This window comes from Alligator sinensis, unplaced genomic scaffold, assembly GCF_000455745.1.
Source record: "Alligator sinensis unplaced genomic scaffold, ASM45574v1 scaffold574_1, whole genome shotgun sequence".
Taxonomy (NCBI): Eukaryota; Metazoa; Chordata; order Crocodylia; family Alligatoridae; genus Alligator; species Alligator sinensis.
The window spans coordinates 1,585,189-1,611,348 of record NW_005842106.1 but is presented as its reverse complement, the minus strand read 5'-3'; the positions used below and the strand labels follow the sequence as shown (position 1 = coordinate 1,611,348).

Sequence of the window (26,160 nt, the reverse complement as noted above, 5' to 3'; positions counted from 1 at the left end):
TCCCATCTCCTCTACCTTCTGGGCCCTTAGTGCCTCCCCCACTAATCTCCTAAGCTCATTGAAGTTGGCCCTTCTGAAGTCAAGGGCTTTAGCCTTGGTGTGAGCCCTAGACGCCCTGCGTTGAATAGTGAAATCCAGCAGGTGATGATCGCTATTGCCCAGGTGGTCAAGGACCTGCAGTCCCCTCACCAGGTCATCCCCCGTGGCCAGAACCAGGTCCAGCAAGGTGTTACCCCTAGTGGGGCTGTGCACTTCCTGGATAAGGTGAAGGTCCTGTAATACAGCCAGGAACCTATGCGAGCGGCCAGACCTGGCTGTCTGCTCCTCCCAGGAAATATCTGGGTAGTTTAGGTCACCCATGACAATAACATCCCTTTACCTATCCGCCTCCATAAGCTGACTGGAGAAGTCCTGGTCTAGCTCTTCCCCCTGGTTGGGTGGTCTGTAGTAGACACCCACTGTAAGGTCACTTTCACCACGCCCCACCTTGTAGTTTGACCCATAGTGTTTCTGCCTGACCCTTCTCTAACCCGAAGCTAATCCTTGATGATGTGAGGTGCTCTTTGACGTAGAGCGCAACCCCCCCACCTTTCCTCTCTGTCCTTGCTCTTCTATATAGGGTGTACCCCCGAATGCCCACCGCCCAGTCGTAGGTAGGGTCCCACCAGGTTTCTGTGAGCCCTACTAAGTCTGGGTTCTTACTTGCAATCAGGAGGCATAGTTCCTCCTGCTTACAACCCATACTACGAGCATTAGTATAGAGGCACCTGAGGCCTCCTGAGGGTGCTCGTGCCTTCCACTCCCAGGACAGTTGTGGCCCCCTGCTCTTTGGATGTTGATACTTACCTGTGCTTCCCTCCTGATTCCCCAAACTCCTGGCATTTGTGTATAGACAGGCAAGTGTCCCTTTAGGGGACTTTGCCTTGCCCACAACTCGTTCTAGGGCTGGGGCAGGGGTGGGCTCCCTTAAGTGTCTTGACCTGCTGGCTTTTCAAGGGTTACTTAGTGGGCCAGCAGTGGCGGTAGTTCTCCCCAACCCCCGGCGGGCTTAGTTTAAAGCCCAGTGGAGCAGGTCAGCCAGTCTGGCTGAGAAGAGCCTACTCCCCAGCAGAGAGAGGTGGAGGCCATCCCTTCCCAGCAGCTCACTGCCTCTCTCACCAAAGAGCAGATTGTTGTCATGGAAGCCGAAGCCTTCCCGATGACACCAGCGCTGCAGTCTTTGGTTTACTACCTCAATCCTCCTCTCCCTCCTCAGCCCATAGCTCGAGACTGGGAGGTTTGAAGAAAACACCACCTGCAGCCCCAAACCCTTTAGCCCCACTCCGAAATCCCTATAGTGCTTCATGACCCGGCTGGAATTGCTGCAAACTGTGACATTTGTGCACACATGGATAAGAAGCATAGGGTAGTGGTCAGTGGGCTGGAGGAATTCAGGGATCTTCTCCGGAATGTCTCAGGTATGGGCTTCTGGGAAGCAGCAGACTTCTCGGGTCAAGGGTTCGGGGCAGCAGATTACCCCCTCAGTCCCCCTCAGTATGGGGTCTTCCACAACAAATACTTTGCGTTTTGTCTTAGGGAGAGCAGCAGTAGTAGCTATAGTTGAGCCTGTGTTATCTACCAGAGCTGGCAGCTGAGTAGGCTCTACTGGGCCTGCAAGAGGTTCGTACCTGTTGCAAAGCTCTAGTGGGGTGGGGACCTTGGTGTGGCAGACCTTGGGGCCCTTGACCACCTTAGTCCAACCCCTTGGCTGGACAGCATGGGAGATTCCCAAATCCTCCCTTGTCCTGGAAGGTAACTGTGGTCTACCCTCCGCCCCCAGGGGGTGAAGGGCCTGATAGTAGGAGTCAATCTCCCGCTTACCTTCCCTGATGACGTACAGTCTCTGGACTGTGGCCTGTAACTCCTCCAGTTGGCGTGCCAGAGACTCCAAAAGGGAGCAGACATCACAAGGGGAGGTGGCCATGCTCCCAGAGCCTGAAAAAGTGTCAGGCAGCCCCCGCAGCCAAGAGCCAGGGGCTCCGTTTCTGTTAATGTTAATATAATAGTTTCTCATCAGTAAACAATAGCACAAACATTTTCAAAGCTCTGCAAGCAACGCTATGTGATTGATGTAAGTGTGTATTGTTCCTGTTTTCCAGATGAAGAAAGCAAGCAGTAAGTCGCTTGGTTTCAGTACCGTAATTCTTATGTGTAGGGACCTACTTAATTCGTAGTGAGATGAAGCAAGTTTCCCAGCTTGACTGTGGCATGAAGAGCCGATTTCACAGGCTTTTCCTGGTGGCCCCACCCCTTACCGCTGATTCCCATGGAGAGGTCCCACAGGAGAAGAGAGCTAAGCGGGTGGCTGCCGTCTAGGCTGCTGTCTGCTTTTTATGTTTTCCTGCCAGCTGGTGCCTTTCTTTCCCAGGCATTCTGTAAGGCAGCAAGGACTGTTGTCTCCCACTGGGGAGCCAGCATTTTATTTTTATTCAGGTTTTTTTTAAGTTGATTTCACAGACAGTTGTGGATTTACTGGTTTCTGTGAAATTGTGAATTGAGTAGGCCCCTACTTGTGTGGTTTACTTTAGAGTAATTTTTAAAATCAAATTAGATAAATAGGACAAAAGAGTTGCAGCTCAAAGGGAAACACTGTGGAAGTTAATTATAGCAAAAACCTATTTCTGGGAAGGTAGCATTGGCATGTTTTTCATTTCTTTCCTCTTCAAATGCTTAGTATTTTTATATTTTCTTATGGTTAGTGGAAAAATCAAATGTTAATAGGTTGAATAAATAGTTAATGAATAGAGATCTTAGGACATTTCTTGTGATCTATAGTTTGCAAACACTTGGATTAAAGCATTTGTTTAGCCAGATGTTGCTGGCAGTTACTGAATGTTTGCATGTCTCTAACTAGATTCCATTATTAGAAATAACAATTAAGCTGTATTAAATATCTTCCATTTAAATCTTTGGAGTGTTCACTTTGGGGTTTTATAAAATCCTCATGGGGGGGGGGGGCGTGTTTAACATGTTTGATAAATCCATTGTTTGAATAGCTGAGTTTTTGTAGAAAGATTTGCCTTCTGATTTACCCTGACCATGAAAAGGTTCATTATTGTTATAGTTTTTAAAAGAGAATGTAGTTTCCTATAATATTCTTTTTATACTACTGCAATTTAGAATCAGACCAGAATTTGTAATGAGTGTCTTTATTAGCAATAACCTTTTCTCTTTCTGTAATACGAGATTATTGAGCCAGTATAGTTCTGTAAGTGAATTCTAGAAAGCCGTAGGTAAACAGTTGCCCAAAGAGGGCTAAACTTTAATCATAGACATTTAATCTTGGGGGGTTTTTTGTATTATAATGTTCATGAGCTACAAAAATTCACTCTTGCAAATATTAATGAGTAATTTTAGTTGTAGTAAATCATTACAAGCTTCTATATTGAATTGGTTTTTAGAACAGGGGTGGTCAAAATGTGGCCCACAGGCTGGATCCAGCCCACAAAGAGACTGTTTGGCCTGTGGCAGGTCCCTAGGTCCTGCCTGATCCAGGAACCACCCAGTCTATAGTATGTCCCGCCACCCCTGGGTGCACAGTGGGGCTGGGGCCACTGCAGCTGGACTCCAGTCCTAGGCAGCCCAGGTGGCAGCAGCACCTTCCAGCTGCCGCTGGCCCCATGGAGACTGGCGGGGACCCAGACACACAGCTCCAGCCCACCCTGCACCTGCTCTAGACCTGCCCTGACAGGAGCAGACTAGCTCTGGACTAGCTGGGACCCACACACACAGCCTGGGCCCCAGGCCTCCCCACACCTGCTCTGGATCCTTCCGCCCATGATGAGTGGTGGCAGCAGCTGGGCAGAAACTGCTGCTGAACGTGGGAGAAAAGCAGCTACCTCCCCCCTCACTGCTGCCAGACCCTACTTGCTGCAGCCATCTGGAGCCCACGCCCAGGCTGCCTTGCAGCTCCACCACCGCTGCCATCAGCGCCACCTCTGGGCCGCCTAGCGGGGCAAGAGAGACCTGGGAGCGACAAGGGAGAGGCAACTACTTTTTCCCTGCTCCCAGGAGCAGCTTATTCCTGACTGCCATCACTGCTCATCATAGGCAATCCCAAGCAGACGCAGGACGGGCCAGGTGCAGGACTGTGTGTGTGGGTCCCAGTTGCAACCCTAGTCTGCTCTGGCCAAGGTGAATCCAGGACAGGCCGTGGCTGGGGCCAGGGGCAAGCCTGGTCAAGGCCAGGACCAGGGCTAGGGGCTGTGTGCTACTGCTGGGTGCTGGTGGTAGTACACAAGGTGTGTAGGCTCTGTATTGTTGGCAGGGGAGGGGCTTACCGACTTGCCCTTGACAGCTCCCTAAAACTGTCTACGTGGCCCAAATAATTACCCCATCCTGTTTTAGAACTTAGTTGTATCATGGAATATAGTTTGACGTCTTTCCTCACAATGTACCTGTAGTAAATTAAAACACTGGAAACAAAATTCTGTGATATAAAATTGCAAATATATCTGTCAGTTAAGGTTGATGAGTTTTCTCCCACTCCCCACCTCTTCTTAATGTATTCGAATTTAAGGGGATCTCTGTAAAAAGACACTGGTTTTCTTAGGGATGATATTAGCAGGCATAATATGCTCTGTAAGAGTACCAAATATGAAAACAGTTCTAAAGGAAGCTCCAATATGAACACTCAGACTTCACCCTGAAGAAGCCAGAGGCTGGGCTGGTATGCATACAAGACAGGTAGTCAGTGAAAATGTAGATTGAGGAGTCAATGGATAAGAGACAGGCTGCGGGGGTGGGGAAAAAGAGAAGGGGGATGAATAGTGGAGAAATATTTGGGGAGTCGGATGTCAGGCAGGTTATAATGTGTCATAAATCCAATGTCTATATTTAGTCCATGATTTTTAGTATCCAGGAGGTTGATGAAGTGGAGTTCATAGGTTTGTCTCTGGGAAGTGTTTTGTAAGTTTCCTTTGAGGATCAGGACTGAGAGATGAGCGAGAGAGTGGTTTTCTTGTGAGAAATGTGCCCCCACAGGTAACTGGGTATTTCTGTCTTTGATAGATTTCCGGTGTGCGTTCATTCTGGTGCACAGTTGCTGTTTGGTCTCTCCTATGTATTTTCCAGCAGGGCATTTGGTGCATTGGATGAGGTATATTCCATTTCTGGAGGTGCAGCTGTAAGATCCAGGAATGCTGATGGCTCTATTGTGGGGTGTAGTAATTGTGGGGGTGGTGGAGATATGTTGGCAGGTTTTGCATTTCTTGTCATCGCCCAGTCTGGATCCTTTTGGTGTGTTCTGGGCTTGAGGAAGTTTGCTTCTGGTGATAAGATTAGCGAGGTTCGGTGCTTGTTTGAAGGCTAGGATGGGTGGCTCTGGGAAGATCTTTTTAAGAATAGGGTCTCTTTCTAGTATGGGTTGCAAGTGTTTGAGGATTTTCTGTACGGGTTCCGTAATGAAACTGCCAACCATTAAATTAATTTCAGGTATCCAGAATCGAGAACCAGAAGCTTGCAGATCAGTTTAAAAGCCAGCATTGTCAATTTAGTTGCTGTAGTCAGGGCTGTCCCTGGGGGGTGGGAGGGCGTGAATCAGGGTGGCTGCCTCGGCCCCCATGCTTTGGGGGGCCCTGCAGACAGTGCCGTATAGGCTTCGCCGCATGCAGCCAGGTCCATGCTCCAATCGCTCGCCACCCACCCCCCAGCCCCACACCCCTAGGGATGGCTCTGATTGTAGTTATCCATTGTTCCTTGCTGTGGTTTAAGGGCCTTCTTGCATTGTAATTTGGGGCAGCTTCTGGAGTTATTAACACCTGGATTGTCTTCCCATTGACACACAAAGCTAGTTTTAAGCACCCTTATTCAGTTCAAAGTTACACCACTGCAGGGCAGGATTATCTCTGATCCATATTACCCAGCTGGTGTTATGCTAAGGCTTCCCCCCTCCATTGGCATGGATTCAGTCCACTGCCCCCCCTGTCCTCCCCAGTACCCCAGATTCCTCCTTACAGTCCCTCCACCCCACTTACTTGTGGCTGCCTGAGGGAGAAGGGAAGGGTTAACTTGCCTGCCCGGCCACCACTGCTGCTCTCTGGGCGTCACTTCGAAAAGAGCAGCAGTCTGGCAGGGACAGAGGTGGTGGCTGGGCAGGCAGGTTAACCTTTTTCTGCTTGCTCCTGAGAACAGATGGCATGGGTAGCCACAAATAAGTAAGGGAGGGGGGAAGGGAGGGATCCCTGAGGATGGTGGGGAACTGGGGAGTTCCAGGGAGCAGGAGGCGAAGGAGAAGTTTGGAATGGGGGAAGTGGGATTTTTAAGTTTTATCCTTTAGGCCCCTGCTGGTCTGAACATGTGACTGCTCCGAACTTTGGTTAGCACCAACACTGATCAGTTTGCGCAGCTCACAGTGTATTGTAACAAGGACCTAAAGCCCACTTCATAATGTTATTAGAACTGAATTAAGTACAGCCATATTGGTACTTTATTCCATGACTAGAAGTAGAGACATAAATTATTTTTGTTCTGTCATTAAACCTTGCTGTTGTAGACTTGTTTCAAATGTCATTAAAGTTGCAGATGAATCTACACTAGAGAGACTGTAGATGTTGGCAGTAAATAACAAAATTAGATTACAGGTAGAAAAATGTAAGCTAATATAGCCATTAAAAGTAAATTGCTCATGGCTGTATACTTTCTGATTTATAGTGATCTGAAGCCTAACTGGGTATGACAGAGTCCTTTCATATCATATGGAATGTATGATGCAGAGGAGTCTTTGGCGTTATCTAGACTTTGGCTACATATTCTAGAAACCGAGGCAATAATAGTCTAATACCAAGACTTTTGCTAAGTTTAACTCATTAAGGCAACATATAGTTTCTCCTGGGAGAATTGCTGCTCTCCCAGCAGAAACCCTGTATTGCAGCTTGCAGATTTTCAGGACTTTTCTTCCAGAGCAAAAATGGCCACTTCATAGTTGGTAGGGTCGGTAGGGACCTGAGCAGATCATCAAGTCCGCCCCCCTGCCATGGCAGGAAAGAGTACTGGGGTCAAACAACCCCAGCAAGGTGGTCATCCAGCCTCCTTTTAAAGACCCCCAGGGTAGGAGCGAGCACCACTTCTCTTGGAAGTTGGTTCCAGATCCTAGCCGCCCTGACAGTGAAGTAGTGCCTCCTGATATCTAGCCTGAATCTACCCTCTGCCAGCTTGTGACCGTTATTTCTTGTCACTCCTGGTAGTGCTCGGGGAAACAGGGACTCTCCCAATGCCTGCTGGTCCCCCCTGACTAGTTTGTAAATGGCCCCTAGATCCCCCCTCAGCCTTCTCTTGTAGAAGCTGAACAGGTTCAGGTCCCTTAGCCTCTCCTTGTAGGGCCTGCCCTGCTGACCCCGATCATGTGGGTGGCCCTCCTCTGGACCCTCTCCATGTTGTCCACATCCCTCCTGAAGTGCGGCGCCCAGAACTGGACGCGGTACTCCAACTGCGGCCTGACCAGTGTCACATAGAGGGGGAGGATCAGTTCCTTGGACCTGCTTGAGGTGCATCTGTGGATGCATGACAAGGTACGGTTGGCCTTCCTGACCACTTCCCCACACTGTCGGCCCATGTTCATTTTGGCATCAATAATGACTCCAAGATCCTCAGGAGAAAAATAATCAGGGAACAGACAGGATTTCTCATGGGAGAGCTGCCTGTCCAATTTACCCTTCCAAGAGAAGTTGCTGTATAATCCTGCAGTATCCCAGGGTGCTTTGCCTCTTCCAGTCTTCCCTCCCTCCCCTGTCCTCCACCTTTTCCAGGCCCCAGAGACAGTATGTCGCTTGAATTGGAGTCTACTACTCAAGCTGAACAGGGAACAGAGAACACTCCTTTCCCATGTTGTGCTGCAGGGAAACTCAGGCTGAATGGCTGACCCAGGCTGCCCTGTACTTTACTGCCATGTGCACCAGGCAGACTGAGTAATCCTGCAAAGCGTGCTGAGATGTGTGCACAGGGGCACCCTGGCATGATGTCAGCACTGCAAGCTCTCTGCTCTTCAGGGACTTAGCTTTCAAATATCTGTTCAAGCATATTTGAGTAAGCTTTTCTAGCAAAACGAACCCAGGAGAATTCTTCTAAGTCATTTGAATGTGTGTATGAAGCCTAAGTGATATAAGCACAGGACTGCATAGGCCATCCATCAAATCCTGCCTCTTGTAATAGACATTCACTCCTATGTATACATCCGATCCATATAGATTCATAGATGTTAGGGTCAGAAGGGACCTCAATAGATCATCGAGTCCGACCCCCTGCATAAGCAGGAAAGAGTGCTGGGTCTAGATGACCCCAGCTAGATACTCATCTAACCTCCTCTTGAAGACCCCCAGGGTAGGGGAGAGCCCCCCCTCCCTTGGGAACCCGTTCCAGACCCTGGCCACTCTAACTGTGAAGAAGTTCTTCCTAATGTCCAATCTAAATCTGCTCTCTGCTAGCTTGTGGCCATTATTTCTTGTAACCCCCGGGGGCTCCTTGGTGAATAAATACTCACCAATTCCCTTCTGTGCCCCTGTGATGAACTTATAGGCAGCCACAAGGTCGCCTCTCAACCTTCTCTCGCGGAGGCTGAATAGATCCAGTTTCTCTAGTCTCGGTTATACTCATCCCCCTTGAAGTGCGGCGCGCAGAATTGCACGCAGTACTCCAACTGCGGTCTGACCAGCGCCCGATAGAGGGGAAGTATCACCTCCTTGGACCTATTCGTCATGCATCTGCTGATGCATGATAAAGTGCCATTGGCTTTTTTGATGGCTTCGTCACACTGCCGACTCATGTTCATCTTGGAGTCCACTAGGACTCCAAGATCCCTTTCCACTTCCGTGCCACCCAGCAGGTCATTCCCTAGGCTGTAGATATGCTGGACATTTTTCCTCCCTAGGTGCAGCACTTTGCATTTCTCCTTGTTGAACCGCATTCTGTTGTTTTCTGCCCACTTGTCCAACCTGTCCAGATCTGCTTGCAGCTGTTCCCTGCCCTCCGGCGTGTCCACATCTCCCCATAGCTTTGTGTCATCTGCAAACTTGGACAGAGTACATTTCACTCCCTCGTCCAAGTCACTGATGAAGACATTAAAGAGTATCGGTCCAAGGACCGAACCCTGTGGCACCCCACTTCCCACACCCTTCCAGGTCGAAACCGACCCATCCACCACGGCTCTCTGGGTGTCACTCACACATCCTTGATATAGAAATTATTGTATGAGATTCTTTGGCAGGTGATCAGAATAGAAAATCCTAGAAAGGAACATTAATCTTTCTCTACATTCCTCCTTGTAGGTAGGAAGTAGGGCTCTTCTAAATATTTTATCATTAATTTTGTTTTAGAAATGATTTGAGATCAAGGGACTGGAATTCTCCCATTATGAACACAAACCCTGAAAATCATTCATGTAAGAGTATGTGGTATTGTATGGGTATGGTTACATGGCATGCCCTTAGAATATGTATCCACTGCAGTGGTAGTATATCCTATCCTGGAGACCCCAAAGCATGCTCCTATTTGTGTGCTCCACATCTGGAAATGCACTGGAGAGGACACTTCTGGGCATTCAGCTGCTGTCATATGTAAAACACCAGTCTTCAATGTGTTTCAGAGCAGTCTGGAACATGTAATTAGGGGTGGACAGCCTGGGAGAGTCCATGCTGAGATAAGCTTGTTGCTATGGTTAGCTATACACTCAATAGTCACTGTAATTCATTCTTCACTCAGACAGGTTATTCCATTTAGAATAGATCGCAGCCTCTTACAAGGGGGGTTATTGCTCAATTTTAGATTCTTAGATCTGTGTAAAATAGTACTGTTTCATCTGTGGAAGTGTAAAGATGTTTCTTCTTGCAAATAGTGACATGGCTGAGCTTCTGAATGCAGACAGATACCTCTCCCACAGTGCCTTCAACTTTTACTAGTAGTGGGGGGCTGTTTTCTCATTAACAACTATTGCAGATATTTTACCAAAATGCTCTCTTGGGTATAACAACTGATCTGTGTGGACAACTTTTAGCATTTCTTTGGGGATCGTCTTGCTTTGTGCCCGAAGGATCATTTCCTTAAGGCACAGCCACCCTTCTTGGGCTCCCATCACTTCAAAACTCCTACTCTGCAGTGCGTCCTTGACTAATTGCCTGAGTTCATTGAAATCAGCTTTCCTAAAGTCTAGCACTTTCTCCCTACTAGTTAGCTTACCCACTCGACGTCTTATGGTGAATTCTATTATTAGGTGATCACTGTCCCCCAGATGGCTACCGATCTGGAGGTCCCCAACCATGTCATCCCCCGTTGCCAGTACCAGATCCAGTATGGCATTCCCCCTAGTGGGACCGTGTACCTCCTGTGTCAGATGGAGGTCCTGTACACAGGTTAGAAGCCTGCGTGAGCGGTGGGACTTTGCTGTCTGTGACTCCCAGCAGATGTCCGGGTAGTTTAGGTCCCCCATGACTACCGCCTCTTTAGCTTTTATGGTCTCCGAGAGTTGCCTCAGGAGCCCCGAATCTCTTTCTTCCCCTTGATGTGGGGGTTTGTAGGAGACCCCTACCACCAAATCCCTTTCTCCTTGCCCCCCATGTAGCCTAACCCACAATCCTTCTACCTCCTCATCCTTGGATTCCGGATATGTGGATGTGATGCATCTGTTTGGTAAAAGGACTGGACGGTGTTCATTTTTGTTACCTGTGTGTGATGAGATATACCTCCAGCTGACTAGTCCTCAAGGATAGGTGTCATAGAATCTGCTTATTTGAAAAAAAGATGCATTTACATTTCAGTTTGATCTTTCAAAGATCCAACATCATACTGCAGCTAAGCAATTTCTTGCCCTCCTTTTGCTGAAGTTGGTATTGCTCTTTGTAGAATACAGTATTTCGGACTAAAAGGAGCTATTGAGCCTTTGATGCTGTTCATGTAACTTTTTTTACCTTTTTGCTTTACCTCCTCCTCCATGACATAGTTGCTCTTCTTTGAAGTTGCTTGCTGAAAATATCGGCCTCATAAAAATGATCAGCCAGCTCCCAGCTTCATATTTATTAGGGCACTTTTTCAGTTTTATTCCTTTGAGGCTGGTACCTTAAGATAATGTAAATTACCAGAAAATAACTTCCTTACCTGCTGTTTACAAGTTTCAATTTAGGCCTCATTAGAAGGGTAGGTATACAGGATTTTAATAGCTGGAGAGCTGCTCTAAAAATGTAGCATTTACTGTATAATCCATTTGGGAGCCCAGTAACTATCAACTCTAAAATATTTGAACAGACTTGGTAGCAACTGTTTCAATAATTTGATTAGGAAAGTTGCACTAGTCACCGTTAACAATACTGAACTCAGTTGCATTTTAGACATTAAATAATTAATTTACTACTTTAAATTTTATTGTTCTTCTGACTCCGTATTGTGCAAGTAAAACAGAGAAGAATTCTAAGTATTTTTAGCAGATGATATAATTTATGTTTTCATGGCTTCTGTGATTAAAGACCTAACTTAGAAGTAACAGGATTTTTTCTCTTATAATAAAACTCCGAGGCAATTTGCGCTTAATCATATTGAGGAAATTAGGTGAATTGCTCAAGATTACCTTTAACGCTTAACGGATAGTTTAATTTCTCATCAGTTATCTTTTAAGATTTATAACTAGTGAGGTAAAAAAATACTAAAATGTAAAAACTTTCTACTGTAGTAGGCAAATCTAGTGCACTCTGCTGCCACTTTGTCATTAATTTTTTTCTTTTACCAAATTATTATGGGTAAAAGCTACTGACACTATTAAACATATTTCCCCCAATGGTGGCTATCAGTTGAGCACTGTAGTCTTATCTAGTAAAGGAAAATTATCCTGTAGCTGAAGAGCTTTAATAATACTTTAAGTTTAGCTTAGTTATCTTGCAGGTAGAGTTTTCCTCACTAGAAACTATATTAAAAATGACTTTATTATTCTACAGTAACTTCACAGGATAAAAATTATTGCTGTATTTACTGTATTTTTTCCCATAATAGCAGCAGCAGCAAAAATATATATATATCATTAAGAGTTTGGCTGGTTTTAATATTTGTGAAAATAATTGGAGTCAGTCGCAGCTAATTAAGAAGAGAAAACAATTTTCACATTTCGATTGGGAAAATAAAGATTGGTAACTTTCCAGTTTAATACTTTACAAAGATTTTTAGCTAATGGACATTCAAAATGTATGCTACATTCTGGAAGAGCTCTATTTTAACTGGGATTATGACAAAAGTGCACTTCCAGAAGGTCCTATATTATAGGGAAAGTTTTTAGTCTCTGAAAACAAGAGCTTAGAATGAGTAGCAGGAATTTGTAACCATGATTGTGTGACTAATACAGTATTCTGTTGCTTTGAGTTTCTGAATTTTATTCTTTAAAAGTATGCTTCGTGCGCAGAAAATCCACAAGAAAATCAATGCCCTTTTGTACCAGGGTGTAGTACTTATCCTCAGATGGAAAAAGTCAGTTGTTAAAGTCTTAAATTTGAGCTATGGAGAAACTCACACTTCAGGGAAATATTCCTCATAGTACAATTTCAAATCTTGGTAGGGTAAATTTCATCTCTCATCTGTTTGTGGAAGATCAGTTGAATTCTATACAATTAATTGTGTAGGTATTTTAGATGAATCATTGCAAGCCACAGCATCTGTTCAGGTTGAACATTAAAACTGAGACTTTAAAAGCCTCTGTAAGGATTTGATGCTGAATTTTCAGTCTCTCCAATAACTGAAAAATCTACCCAAAAATCCATTGGCAAGTATAATTAGGGTAGGAATTGCCCTTGGCCATATAGCTCCTTCCCTCTTTGTGTGCTGTCTGCTGCATGATGGTTGGTTGACTTTTCTCCATTTGCGTGGTTAGAATGGACTACATGTTCACAGCACCACACAGGTATGCCATTCCAATGTAATTATTTGAGATAATCAGATAAACATTCTTCTGTGAGGTTTATTATGCGCATGAATCATGCTGGGCTTTTTGTTTGTTTGTTTGTTTTTTTAAGGTAAATTTGCTGTTAGGGAGGTGACCAGTAACATTCATTGCTGTTGGATAAACTAAAGCCAAAAAAAATTCATTACAACATTTAAAGTTATTTTAATCAGGCTGTTTTAAAAATGTAAACCTTTCATTTCAAGCCAGCCACAACTATCATCTTTTTCTGTTATGTTTAGAGAAAGTATGCTAGACCAGTGCTTCTCAAATGATCTGATGTGGCAGACCGGCAATTTTTTTTCCAGTGGTCAGGGACCAGTGCCCGGTTCAGCCAGTGGCAGCAATTGCGTGTAACAGCGCTACACTAATGCACGACTGGCTGTTTCTTTCTCTTTCCTCACCTCGCGCGACGTGACGTCACCTGGAGTGTTGGAATGTACAAACTGTGGTGCTGTGACATATCAATGTTATGCTTCTGAAAAGATGTTTCTTTCTTTCCTGGCAACTTGCTGCGGACCGGCAACCAGTGGCTCGCGGGTCGGCACCGGTCCATGGGCCACCACTTTGAGAAGCACTGTGCTAGACTAGATAGACCTTTGATCTGGTTTGCCAGTCATTCCCTTCTAATAGTTACATAAAACAGAATTTTCTGTAACAGCTGTGTGCAATTTAATAGTATTGATGTAATTTATTACATTGATATAATTTGTGCCTGAATGATGAAAACTAAATGATCCTACTGATACAAATGCTATAACAGCTGCTCTGAAAATGGGTTCTGGGTATAAGTCAAAATTGGGGAAATAGAAACTTGAGAAGATGTGACATTCTCAAAAATAGGCCGAGCGTGTTGCAGAAGGAAGATTATAACTCAGAAGGTCCTGGTTCACAATCTCTGTCAGAATCAACTATAATATTTTCAACTATTCCAACGGCTTACATGCCACACAATGGACCACACTTCTTCGTTTACTTTTGTGCGACTCCCTTGACTTCATGAAACCTGGAGTGACCTAACATAATTTGGTCCTATGGATGTTAATTAAAAAGTCCTATTTTCTGTTTCTCAGTCCTACATTTTTATATTTTACAGATTATTGTTCAGTTGTAACAATTGTGGACCAATCAAATGTCAAGTTGACATGTACACTCTTTAATGGAAATCTAGATGCCCTTCCAAAAATCTACAAAATTGGAGATATTGTTCGATTTCATAGAATAAAGGTATGTGATGGCTTTCTTTACTCTTGTTACTTTTTTCTGGAAGACTGAGATGTTGAAGTAGCAAAGAATACTTTGTTCGTACTAAGCATTTCAGTCACGCCAACAGTGGATAAAGGATAAGACAGCTAGCACTAATTGGGCTAGCTATGTTGTAGATGAAAGCTGAAAATTGATTTGGAAAACTTACAGTTAAGTGATATTGACAATACTGATAAGGCTCCTAAAATAATAATAAAAAAAAGTAAATACCGTAAGTGATAGTTGGGATTCTGGAACATTCAGTTTTGGATGTGGGTAGCCCCATGGGCCTGATGTGATGGCTCCGTAGGCTGCAAGTTGACCACCCTGGTATAGGGGTAGGCCTATTGAAAAGCATTGTTTAAAAAAATAAATTAGAAAAATCAAGGTTGTAGGGCTGTAGGTTGTAGCTGTGTTGGTCTAAGGACACAGGCAGGCAAGGTTCGTTGGGTGAATCTGATATCTTTTATTAGACCAACTTAAATAGTTGAAAAAAGTCTTCTTAGCAAGCTTTTGGGTTTAAAAACCCTTTGTCAGTCTAGGAAGCCTCTGCAGTTGGTGTGTGCTCTTCCTGGATCGAATGAATAGTAAAGAAGCCAGAGGCTGGGCTGGTATGCATGCAAGACAGTTAGTGAAGATGTAAATTGAGGAGTCAGTGGGTGAGAGACAGGCTGGGTGGTGGGGGAGAGGGAAGGAGGATGAATGTAGCAGGTAAATAGTGGAGAGGTACCTGGAGAGTCAGATGTCAGGCAGGTTATAATGTGTCATAAATCCAATGCCTATATTTAGTTCATGATTTTTTGTATCCAGGAGGTTGATGAAGTGAAGTTCATAGGCTCCTCTCTGAGAAGTGTCCTTTAAGTTCCCATTGAGGATCAGGACTGAGAGATTGGAGAGAGAGTGGTTTCCTTGTGAGAAGTGTACCCCCACAGATAACTGGGTATTCTTGTCTTTGATAGATGTCTGGTGTGCATTCATTCTGGTGCGCAGATGTTGTTTGGTCTCCTATGTATTTTCTATCAGGGCATATATTACATTTCTGGAGATACAGCTGTAAGATGCAGGGATGCTGATGGCTCTATTGTGGGGTGTAGTAATTGTGGGGGTGGTGGAGATGTGTTGGCAGGTTTTGCATTTCTTGTCATGGCACGGTCTGGATCCATTTGGTGTGTTCTGGACCTGAGGAAATTTGCTTCTGGTGATGAGGTTAGCGAGATTCAGTGCTTGTTTGAAGGCTAGGATGAGTGGTTCTGGGAAGATCTCTTAAAGAATAGGGTCTCCTTCTAGTATGGGTGGCAGTTTGAGGATTTTCTGTATGAGCTGGAGGGAGGGGTGATATGTCATCACCAGTGTGAATTCTTCTGTACTGTCTGTGTACAGAAGATTTTTGTGACAAGAATAAATTTCATTTTCTCTTAAAATAAGCCCTCGTGATTCTGACACAAACCAATTATCATCTGCCTAGGTTAGGAAGAAACTTCCCAGTAGGCATTTAACTTCCTGGTAGTAGTCACAGTCCCTGGACCATAGCTACGCACTCAGACCCTCTCCCCTGGGCCCCTTGCTGCTTCTGGACCACTATTGTGGTAGCTGTGGTGGCCCCACCCTGTGTCCCACGCTAGATACTACTCGCAATGAGTCCTACATTCCTTACCCATCTCAGGGATCCAGGTGAGTTTGACACCATGCTAAAGCAACAGGCTCTGGCCACTGTGTGAGAGGCTACCAGAGTTGAAAGTCTGTTGGTTTGATCTAGCATGGCAAATTGTATATGCAGGTTTTAAAACAGCCTCTATCTTTTTTATGAATTGATAATCCCAGATTATTTCCTGTGATTACAGTTTTACAAAAAATGTCCTGATTTCTGAAATTTGAGAGACTACTGTCTGTGTCTTGAATGTGGAATCAGTGTTTTTTTCAGTATGATTAAAAAAATAAATAACAAATACAGAAATAAAGTTGAACAATTTAGTATCTCTTTTAGGGTAATGCCTATGTAATTCTTCAAAGACAATTGGGATGAATCAGAAAAAGACACAGGTGACAAAATCATATACTTACCTACTGCAGCTCGGGACTTGCAATATCCCCATTCAGCTGTTATCTTTGAGAAAAAAATTGTTAACAAAGTCTGTTGATACAGGACCATGTTTGTAAATGATCTCATTTTTTGATTTGGGAACAAGGTCAAGTGCTCATTGTTTGAGCAAAGAGACATAGTTAGCTGTATTAGCCTAAAGTCAGGAAGAAGGTAAAATAGATTTGCACCATGGATTTGCTTTATCAGCAATGCATAAGCTTTCATAAGGAATAATGTACTTTATTAGATTAATCAGATAAAGTGTAAATCTACTCTGCCTTGTATTGTTTGTAAAATTAGTCTGGTAGGGCAATACTTAAGGAAAGCAATTTCCCCTTCTAACAGGAATTCTGAGTATATTACCTCTGCAGATTCGCATTGCTTTCTGTCCCCTATTCTCATCTCTTTATGGTTTCCTGAACAAGTGAAAAGGACTGGAGTGTGCCTAGTAGCCATGGTCTTTTTATATCTACTCATCAAATAATTCCATCACTGGAGTGTGTCTGTATCCCAACAATGCTTTCAAGGTGTTTCTAAAGTTATGACAAACGTGTCCCAGAACTGTCTGTTTCTAGATTTGATCTCAGCTCCAGGTGAATAACTTTATTTTGTTGTAAAGTTCCTGTGAATCAGAAGAGATGTTTCTGTTTGGGATTATTTTGAACACAGTGTTGTTATTTACTCAGTATTTGTTTCAAGAAATGATAATTTCAGGGTAAGGGATTGAAAAATTATCGACTTCTAATTATTTTCATGGTAATAATTCCTGAAATTTATTTTCATGACTCTGTGATAATACTTAATTTTGTATCTATGCCTTCTGCTATAGAGAGGTGTCAGTGGAAGGGAAGAAACTTTTTTCTCCCAATCAGTAGAAGCATGTTGGTATGACGTGCTTGTAAACAGCTCAAATATTTTCATCTTATATGTTGCATTAAAAATGCTACATTAAAAAAAGTTAAAGCGGCAAAGCCAAGCACTCAAAAATAAGCAATGCTAGAATGTTAGGTCACCAATGCCAGCTAAATCTAATTCCTTAGTGCATGTATATGTTATAATTGTAACTTTTTTAATTGTTTGATCACTTGCTGTTATTTTTCCACCAGATCCCTCCTGCCTAAGTCAGTGCATAGAATGGACTATGTTTCCTTAATGAGTCGGTATCCATTGTTCAGCAAAGGTTCCAAGCGTTATTTACTCCATATTATTCAAATCACGCTCTGAAGGCAGAATTAATTACATTATGGGGTTTTCTCATTTGCTCATCATTATAACATCTGAGTGCCTCATGAACATTAATTTTCTGTCATATTACCCACTAAAGTGATACAGTATTTTGCAGTTAAAGAATTGGTGCACACTGAGATATTTATCAGTGTATATTGTTTCCGATGTTCTAAACGCAGCTGCCATTGACTTCAGTTGCAGCGGGTAGTTAACATTATTTCAGATCTAAATTATTCAGTTTGGGCACACAGGAAGTAAGAAACATGAATTTAGTACCCTCCCCACCCCTCACCTATCCCCATGACAGATTTGGTTTATGTGACTTGCCCACATAGGGCGGGTCCAGACAAGCACGCACGTGCCTCTTGCAGCATCTCAAACCCTTTTGAGATGCTGCAAGAGGCGTGTGCAGGAATGAAAAAATGTTCCCTGTCCTGTAAATTTGCAGTGTGGGGGCAAAATTAGACCCCTGGATATCCAGGGGTCAAAAAATACCCCGGGTGAAAAAAACAGGGCAGGGCACGGTCCCAGAGTGTGCCATGAGGCAACCCAGGAGTCGGTCCTCCAAGAGCGATGCTCTGGTTTCTGGCCAGAGCATCTCTATAGTGCTCCTGCTGCCCCAGCATGCAGGGCATGAACTCTTACCATGCTGGGGCAAACAAGCATGGCAAGGATCGGGACCCAGGAGCTGTTGGGGGTATGGGGAGTGATGGGGGGATGTGTGGTCTGTGGGTGGGTTTCTGGAGGTGCTCAAGTGGGGGCTTTTGAACCCCTGCCCCTCCACCCGCTCCCCGAGGTGCCGACAGCATCAGGCAGCGTGGCTGTACCCCGGCTGCAGCTACAGCTAGCGGCATCATGGCGGGACCCGGGCTTTATACATGCTGAATGGAGCCGGCCCGGTCTCACAGCACCATGTTGTCACCAGCTTTGTACATGGTGAACAAAGCCACTAGTGCACCGTGTGTGGGGGGTGCCAGCGGGTTTTGTGTGCGCATGTGGGAGCTTCCCCCCTGCCTGCTCTTTACCACGTGGCTGAGCCCAGCCCCTCTGCTGGCAGAGCAAGGGGAAGGGTGAGATCAGTGCTGCCTGCCTGGCTCACAGCACTGTGAAGGGCAGGGAATCAGCTGCCGCCACCAGCAGCAAGAGAGGGGAAGGGGGACAGGGAGCCAAGCTGGCATCACCAGCTCTTTGAGTCTGTGTCTGCTGCTGATTCTCTCTCCTGAGCATAGCTGCTTGCCTGGCAGGGCTTGGAGTAGTGAGCTCCTTCGCCGTTCACTCCCCCTTCCAGCCACATATGCTCCCCATCCCTCTTGAGCACCACAAGTGTGAGCGGCAGGCAGACCTCTGTTCTCCCCAGTGCTGCAGCTCCCCCTCCCTCTCAGCAGTGTGAATGGAAGGGAGAGGGATAGGTGAAGGAGCTCACTACACCCAGCCCTGCCAGGCAGGGATGCGCTATGACCTGTTGTAGGCACAGCGCCGTGCCCGTACATCGCAGCCTGAGCCCCACGGAAAACACACCCAGCACCACCCGGCCCAGGCTGAAAGGCTAGCAGGAGCCACACATCCCAGAGCTGTGCCTCCCAGTCTGGTCCAAAGCTGACCTAGTGAGCTGCGCTGGGCCAGGTCCCACCGCACGCTTTGTAGAGGGACTCGAGCAGGGGCCACCGTACGCCTGCCCCGCCACCTGCTCTTTGCAGCTCTGGCTGCATCAGACAGTGTGGCTGTTCCCTAGCTGCAGCCACAGCTGTCTTCCCAGTCCAGTCCAAAGCTGCACTAGCGAGCCACACCAGGCTGGGTCCCACCATGCACCTCCTCTCCGCATACACCGTGGGTCTGGCAGTGCTGCCGTTAGAGGCAGGACCTGCCTGGCGCGACGGGATGACATGTTGCTCCAGGCCGGCTCCTGCCACCATGGAAGCGGCTCCAGTGCCAGCAGAACCCGCTTCGGAGTGACATGTCATCCCCATGAGTTGCGCCAGCCCCCATGTGACAGTGCAAGTAGCCCCTGGGCTGCAGAAGGGCGTGTGGTGCCACGGCAAGCCAGGCTGGTCTGGCAATGAGCAGCACAAGTGGTGCTGGCTCTGAGCAGTTTGGGGCTGCGCCGCACCATGGTGGGGGCAGTTGGCAGCATTGGGCCCTGAGCGCCCCACTCCCACTTCTGCTGCAGCGGGTGAGTTGTGGGCCATGCATGGGGGGGCTATAACCCTACAGGGTGACAGACTCTGCGGGGATGCCCAACTGATTCATCCTCCATCTGTCTGTCTGTCTGTGTACAGTGATTTTTTGTTCTAATTGTGGAAGAACATGGATTTTGGAGTATTTTTAAAAAGTGGATTTGGGATGCTGCAACAGTCCAGCTGGCACAAGGGGCTAGTGTCCGCAGATACCGCTTGACTGGGCCCCAGAAGCTTCTGTCTATGTGTCCATTCACTTACCTTGGACTAAGACCCACTCAGCTAACTAGTAGCCCCTTTTCACGGGGGCTACCCCAGAAGCTCCTGAGAGGAAGTAGCCCTGAGCTGCTGACCAGGGCGCTTTCTATACTACTGGGGCCAGGAGAGGTGCTGGCCTCAGGCTCTGGCTCCCCTTGGCTGCAGATCTGGGAGGAGCCAGGCATGGGTTATTTTGTCCCAAGTGGTACAACTTGCCCCACACCAAAGTGCATGTCCTGGCACATGCACTGAGGCAAAAAGCCCCGGCTCAAATTTGCACTGCTTCTATTTGAGCTGCTGCAAGTGCACATGCTTGCATGTGTGGACGCACCCGTAGGAACTTTGTGGCAAGCTCAGGAATAGAATGGAATTGTTTATGTCCATCATATTTTTCCTTAATTGCATTTGGAAATGACCAAACAGTTGTCACTGAAACTTTTCAAAACAATTCACTTTTAGGAAGACAATCAATATGGAAAATTTTGACTTAAACAGCTAAATTATGATAATGATTTATAAAAACAGTGCCTTATAGCGAGAAGTAGCAAACAACCACAGCTGTAGATAACAGTACTTTTCTGCTTATAGTTAGGGAATTTGTCTTTTTCATAACCTTTTTATGTTATGTAGGGTCCCTCTACGCATTACATTTATGCTCTGACTAATGTGTTTAAAATGGCAAACCAGCCATTAAAATGTGCCACATGTAATGCAGGTCATTTTTATGGCTGATTTGTATGGAGCTTAAATTGACCATGTGGCATGATTGTCAGAATAACCCAGGACAGCCTCAATCTATAACCTGCCTGCCAACAATGAATTGATTGCTGGCATCAGCCCCCAGGGAAACCTTAGTTCTCCAGCTGAGTCTGGGGCTGCCCTGCAGGGGCAGGGAAGAGGTAGAATCCATGGTAGCATGTAGTAAATCAGATGCTTCTAGTGGGAGGAACTGAAGGGCGGCTCTGACAGAGTTGTAGGACATGTCATAGAGGATCAGAGCCTTGAACTGGGCTCAGGGCTGTCTGGGCTGAGGTTCACCCAGGTTTGGGGCTATCTGCCCAGGGTCAGCTGATTATCCGTCCTGGGCCCAGGATAGTCCCGGAATATGCTGAGCTGCAGGCACCTGACTGTCAATTTACCGATGCAGGAGTAGCCTGGGATTGAGATCTCCAACTTCCCTTGTACTGACAAGTAGGAAGGGCACGATTAGTATCTGACCCCTGATTTCATAATCTTACTTCCTGCCATACATATGGGGCATGGAAAAAGGCATAATTGTTGGGATGGGGGATCAGATCTCATGGCACCTTTAACTGAATATGTGCCAGGGGGCAGACCTGAAAATACCATCTAACAAAAGGAGCTTTTGTTGTCAGTTTACTTTCAAGTTGATCGATACTTTAGTATTTAAAAACATAATAAACAATTTCCTCACTGGAGTGTTAGTGCACCTCATCTTTGAGGAATGTCTCTAAAACATTATCTATGTTTCCTTATCTTTTTAAATCGAGTGTCAAGCAAGAAACGTCTTTCCAGTTGGTAAAAAAACCCCCCCAAACAAACAAAAAAACACAACCCCCCCAAAACAAACAAACCAACAAACAAAAAAGAGAAAGTATTTTCAGCAATCTTCATGAATCTCTACTGCCCCACAAAAATACTTTGTAACATGTTGATGTAAACTGTTTAGTAAAATGTACTGTGTATTTTGTTTCCCTTTGAGCTTGAATCTCTTTACTTTTTATTCTGATAGTAAAGAAGACTCCTGCTAATCATGTTTTCAGGCAAGCAATAAACAAGGACAGTGGAGTACGAGTCTCCAACTTGTCTCTGTATGTAGGTGATTTTTTCATTCTTTCATGAAAGTTCATTTTGTTTGCTTCCATTTATACTTTTCTTGCTAAGCTTTTATTTTGTGTGTGTGTATTATACTGAAGATGTTATAATGGTGGTTCTCAAACTTTTTCGTATTGCAAATTCCAGATTTACCAACTGCCCATGTACCTCTACAATTATTACAATTAAATCTGCCATAGCACAATTTCTCCTGCATACCCCCCAGAGATATCTTGCATGCCCCTAGGGGTATACATACCACAGTTTTAGGAACCCCTGTGCTATAATGTAGAATGAATGTATAGGGAAAAAATATAGTTAAACAGGTATTCGTCATTTTTCCAATAATGAAAATAGCCTCAGTATGTTTTAATGAAATGAGAGTTGAAATTTCATATTAATTAAAAATGTTCAAATATCAAACATAAATATATTGTAATCATGTTAAAGCTAAGTGTATTACTTACTTTTTCTCACTCTGAAGTTTAGTTACTTATCCTAATCAGTGAGTCCAGAATTTGTCCATGTGGAATTCAGTTGGAATATGAACAAAAGTACATTTTAGCTGCTTTAAAAGGGGAAGTTTAGTTCCTGCTTGAGTGTAGTATATGTCACTAGGGATCTGCTTAAGGCATGCAGAGGGGAAGCAAAAATCACATACCATTTATGGCATTTGGCGTCATTAACCCAGTCTTGTCATGGCCAACCCCTTGTGTCCTGCCCCTTACTGCTGGGCCACCAGCATTTTATTTTTATGTGCCCCACCTCCCGAGCAATTCCATGCAAAATTGCAAGGAGCACCAGTTTTCTCAGTGATCATGGAAGCCGCCTTTTTCTCAGTTTCCAAAGAAATTGTGAATTGAGTAGATCCCTTTATATCTCTCTCTACTTGTTATGTGATTCTGTAGCAATAGAAATAAGCTAGAACACCTCAATTTGGGCCTTGAAGGGCGCAAGGGGGAAGTGAATAGGTCAAAATGTAAAATATGTCCAATGCATGTATTCAAAAAGTATGAGGAATAAAGAAGATGAACTGGAAGATGTAGCCTGTGAAAAGATCTATGATCTGTTTGGCATCACAGAGACCTGGTAGGACCACTCTTATGACTGGAATGTCAACCTTGAGGGTTACACTCTGATTCAGAAGGACAAGGTTTGGAGGAAAGGTAGTGTTTACCATGCGTGTCAAAAACACACTTGTTCCTTGGTTCCGGGGGAAGAATATAGCAGAGCAGAATATATTTGGGTGATAATGAAAGGTGAAAGATGCAGCACCAATATAATGGTGAGAATTTATTATAGGCCACCAAATCAGGAAGTGATATGGATGAGGCACTCTTCAAGCTGGTGATAAATCTTTCTAGAAGCTATGAGATGGTACTGATGGGAGACTTCAGTTTTCCAGACATCTGCTGGAAGGAGTATGCAGTCAGATATAAAATGTCAAACTAGTTCCTAACTTGTGTGGAGGACAACTTTCTGTTTCAGATAGTAGAGCATACAGCTTGGGGGATCATCTGCCTTAGATCATGTCCTGACCCACAGGAAGTTGTGGTTGCTCTATTAATAAGCCTGGGGGAACTCCTAACTGGTGATGCAAAGAAAGCAGATCTACTCAACAGCTACTTTGCCTTAGTCTTCACAAAAAAATAAGCTGCCTGCAGATGTCTAAGAAGGATTATCTGGATAAGGAAAGGGGCAAGCTGGAGGAGGAGATAACAAAAGGGATGGTCAGAGGGGTTTTGTTGGGTTTGAGTGAATTCAAGTCAGCAGAGCTGCATGAACTTCATCCCAGGGTCCTAAAGGAACTGGCAGAGGAAATCTCAGAGTCCTTGGCATCTTTATGAAGTGGGAGATGGGCCAGGTACCAGAGGAGTGGAAAGGGGCCAACATAGTGCCCCTCTTTAGAAAAGGAAAGAAGGAGAACCTGGGAAACTACAGACCACTTAGCCTTACCTGAATACCTGGGAAGTTACTGGAGCATATCCTAAGGAATGCCATTTGCAAGCATCTGGAGGAGGAAAGGCTGATCACAAATAGCTAGAATGGACTTATGAAAAATAAATGGTGGCAAACAAACCTGATCTCCTTCTTTGACGAAGTAAGTACTTGGGTGGATGAAGGATAGGCTGTGGATATAGCATATCTGGACTTCAGCAAGGCTTTTGACAAGGTCCTGCTTGACCTTCTCTTAAACAAATTGGAGAAATTTGGGCTAGATAAAAATACTATAGATTTCACAGATAGATTTAATAGATTTCTAGAGTTGGAAGGGACCTGGTAGATCATCAGGTCTGACCCCCTGCTCCAGGCAGGAAAGAGCGCTGGGGTTCAGTAACCCCAGCCAGATGCCTGTCTAATCTCCTCTTGAACACCTCTAAGGTAGGGGAAAGCACCGCCTCCCTTGGAAGCCCGTTCCATATTTTGGCAACCCTTACCGTAAAGAATATCTTCCTTATGTCCAATCTAAATCGGTTTTCCTTCAGTTTGTGGTCATTATTTCTGATAACCCTGAGGGGCACCCTGGTAAACAGAGGGTCTCCTATTCCCTGCTGACCTCCCCCCCACCCCCCCCCCATGAGTTTGTAGGCAGCCACAAGATGGCCTCTCAGCCTTCTCTTGTGGAGGCTGAAGGGATTCAAATCCCTCAGTCTGTCTTCATAGGGTCTTACCTATAAGATGGATAGATTACTAGATCAATAGCCATAAGCAAAAGGGTAAAGGGTCCATGTCAGAATGGCAGAAGATTTCACTTGGAGTCCTACAAGGGTCTGTCCTGGGCCTGGTGCTGTTCACCATGTTTATTAATTATTTGGATGCTGGCTAAGAAAGTTTCTAGAGCAAGTTTATAGTCTACATGAAACTGGGAGGGACAGGCTGAAGTTGAATGAGGACATATGCAAGGTACAGCACCTTGGGACAAATGAGCAAAAACACAAATATAAAATGTGTGACACCTGGCTGGATGGCAGCAGTATGGAAAAGGACTTGAGAGTCTTGGTAGATCAGACTCAATAGGAGACTGCAGTGTGATGCGGCTGCACAAAAGTAAATACAGTTTTGGAATGTATCAATAAAAACATTTAGTGGAAGGCACAGGAAGTGATAGTGCCTCTCTACTTAGCACTGGTAGGGGCCTCACCTGCAGTACTGTATACAGTTCTGGGCTCCTCACTTTAAAAAGAACATGAAGTTAGGGTCCGGAGCAGGCAACAAAGATGATGAAAGGCTTGGAAAGCAAGTCATATGAAGAGAGCTGAAGGACGTTCAACTTGAAGAAAAGGCATTTAAAAGGGGACATGATAGCAGTCTTCAAATACTTGAAGGACTGCCATAGAGCAGAGGGAAAGCCCCTCCTCTTTCTTGATGCAGGAGGAGGATGCAGACCAATGGCTTGAAGTTACAGCCAAGTAAATTTAGATCTGGAAAACCTTCTTCACTGCTAGAATATTGAGACAGTGGAATAGTGCCTAGAGAAGTTGTGGACTCTCCATCACTGGAGGTGTTCAAAAGAGGTTGGACAATCATTGGTCAGGGATGATCTAGGCATAGCTATGCCTGTATTCTGCTATGGGTATTTTCCATGCTTCTGGCCTCTGCTGGGTCCCCTTGCCTCCACTTTGTGCTCAGAGGCAGCGTCAACTTCCCTGTGGCGGGCTGAGGGAAGCCAGAAATTTGGCGGGGCTGCACAGGCAGAGGCAGAACATGGGTCCACAGGGTGGGTTGGGCCAGGAGCACTGTGCCTTTGTGGGCTGCATGTGGGGAGTGGGGTGGGCGGCAGCAGCCCAGGAGGAAAGCAGGGGACTTGGGGAGGGGTGGCTATGGGGAAGTTAAGGTGAATTTTGGGGTGGCTAGCAGTGCTTCCTAGCACTGCTCATATTTCTGCTACATGCGTCAGGGTGTTTTTAAGCCTCCTTCAGAGGCTGGGGACTTCACTAGGGTGTGCAATGTTCTTATAGATTCATAGATGTTAGGGTCGGAACCCAGCATTCAGAGAGGTGGGACACAGTTCATAGATTCATAGATTCATAGATGTTAGGGTCGGAAGGGACCTCAGTAGATCATCGAGTCCGACCCCCTGCATAGGCAGCAAAGAGTGCTGGGTCTAGATGACCCCAGCTAGATGGTTATCTAACCTCCTCTTGAAGACCCCCAGGGTAGGGGGAGAGCACCACCTCCCTTGGGAGCCTGTTCCAGACCTTGGCCACTCGAACTGTGAAGAAGTTCCTCCTAGTGTCCAATCTAAATCTGCTCTCTGCTAGCTTGTGGCCATTATTTCTTGTAACCCCCGGGGGCGCCTTGGTGAATAAATACTCACCAATTCCCTTCTGTGCCCCCGTGATGAACTTATAGGCAGCCACAAGGTCGCCTCTCAACCTTCTCTTGCGGAGGCTGAA

General features: G+C 45.4%; 1 protein-coding gene across 2 annotated transcripts in view; it reads left to right on the top strand.

The window, feature by feature from the left end:
• POT1 (protection of telomeres 1) overlaps window positions 1–26,160 on the top strand; it is a 179,171-nt gene that overhangs the window by 69,797 nt on the left and 83,214 nt on the right. For both annotated transcript variants that reach the window (XM_025205167.1, XM_006024524.3), the window contains one exon: window positions 14,040–14,170. In XM_025205167.1, the coding sequence (XP_025060952.1) occupies window positions 14,040–14,170 (131 nt within the window). The remainder of the gene's footprint in view (window positions 1–14,039; window positions 14,171–26,160) is intronic.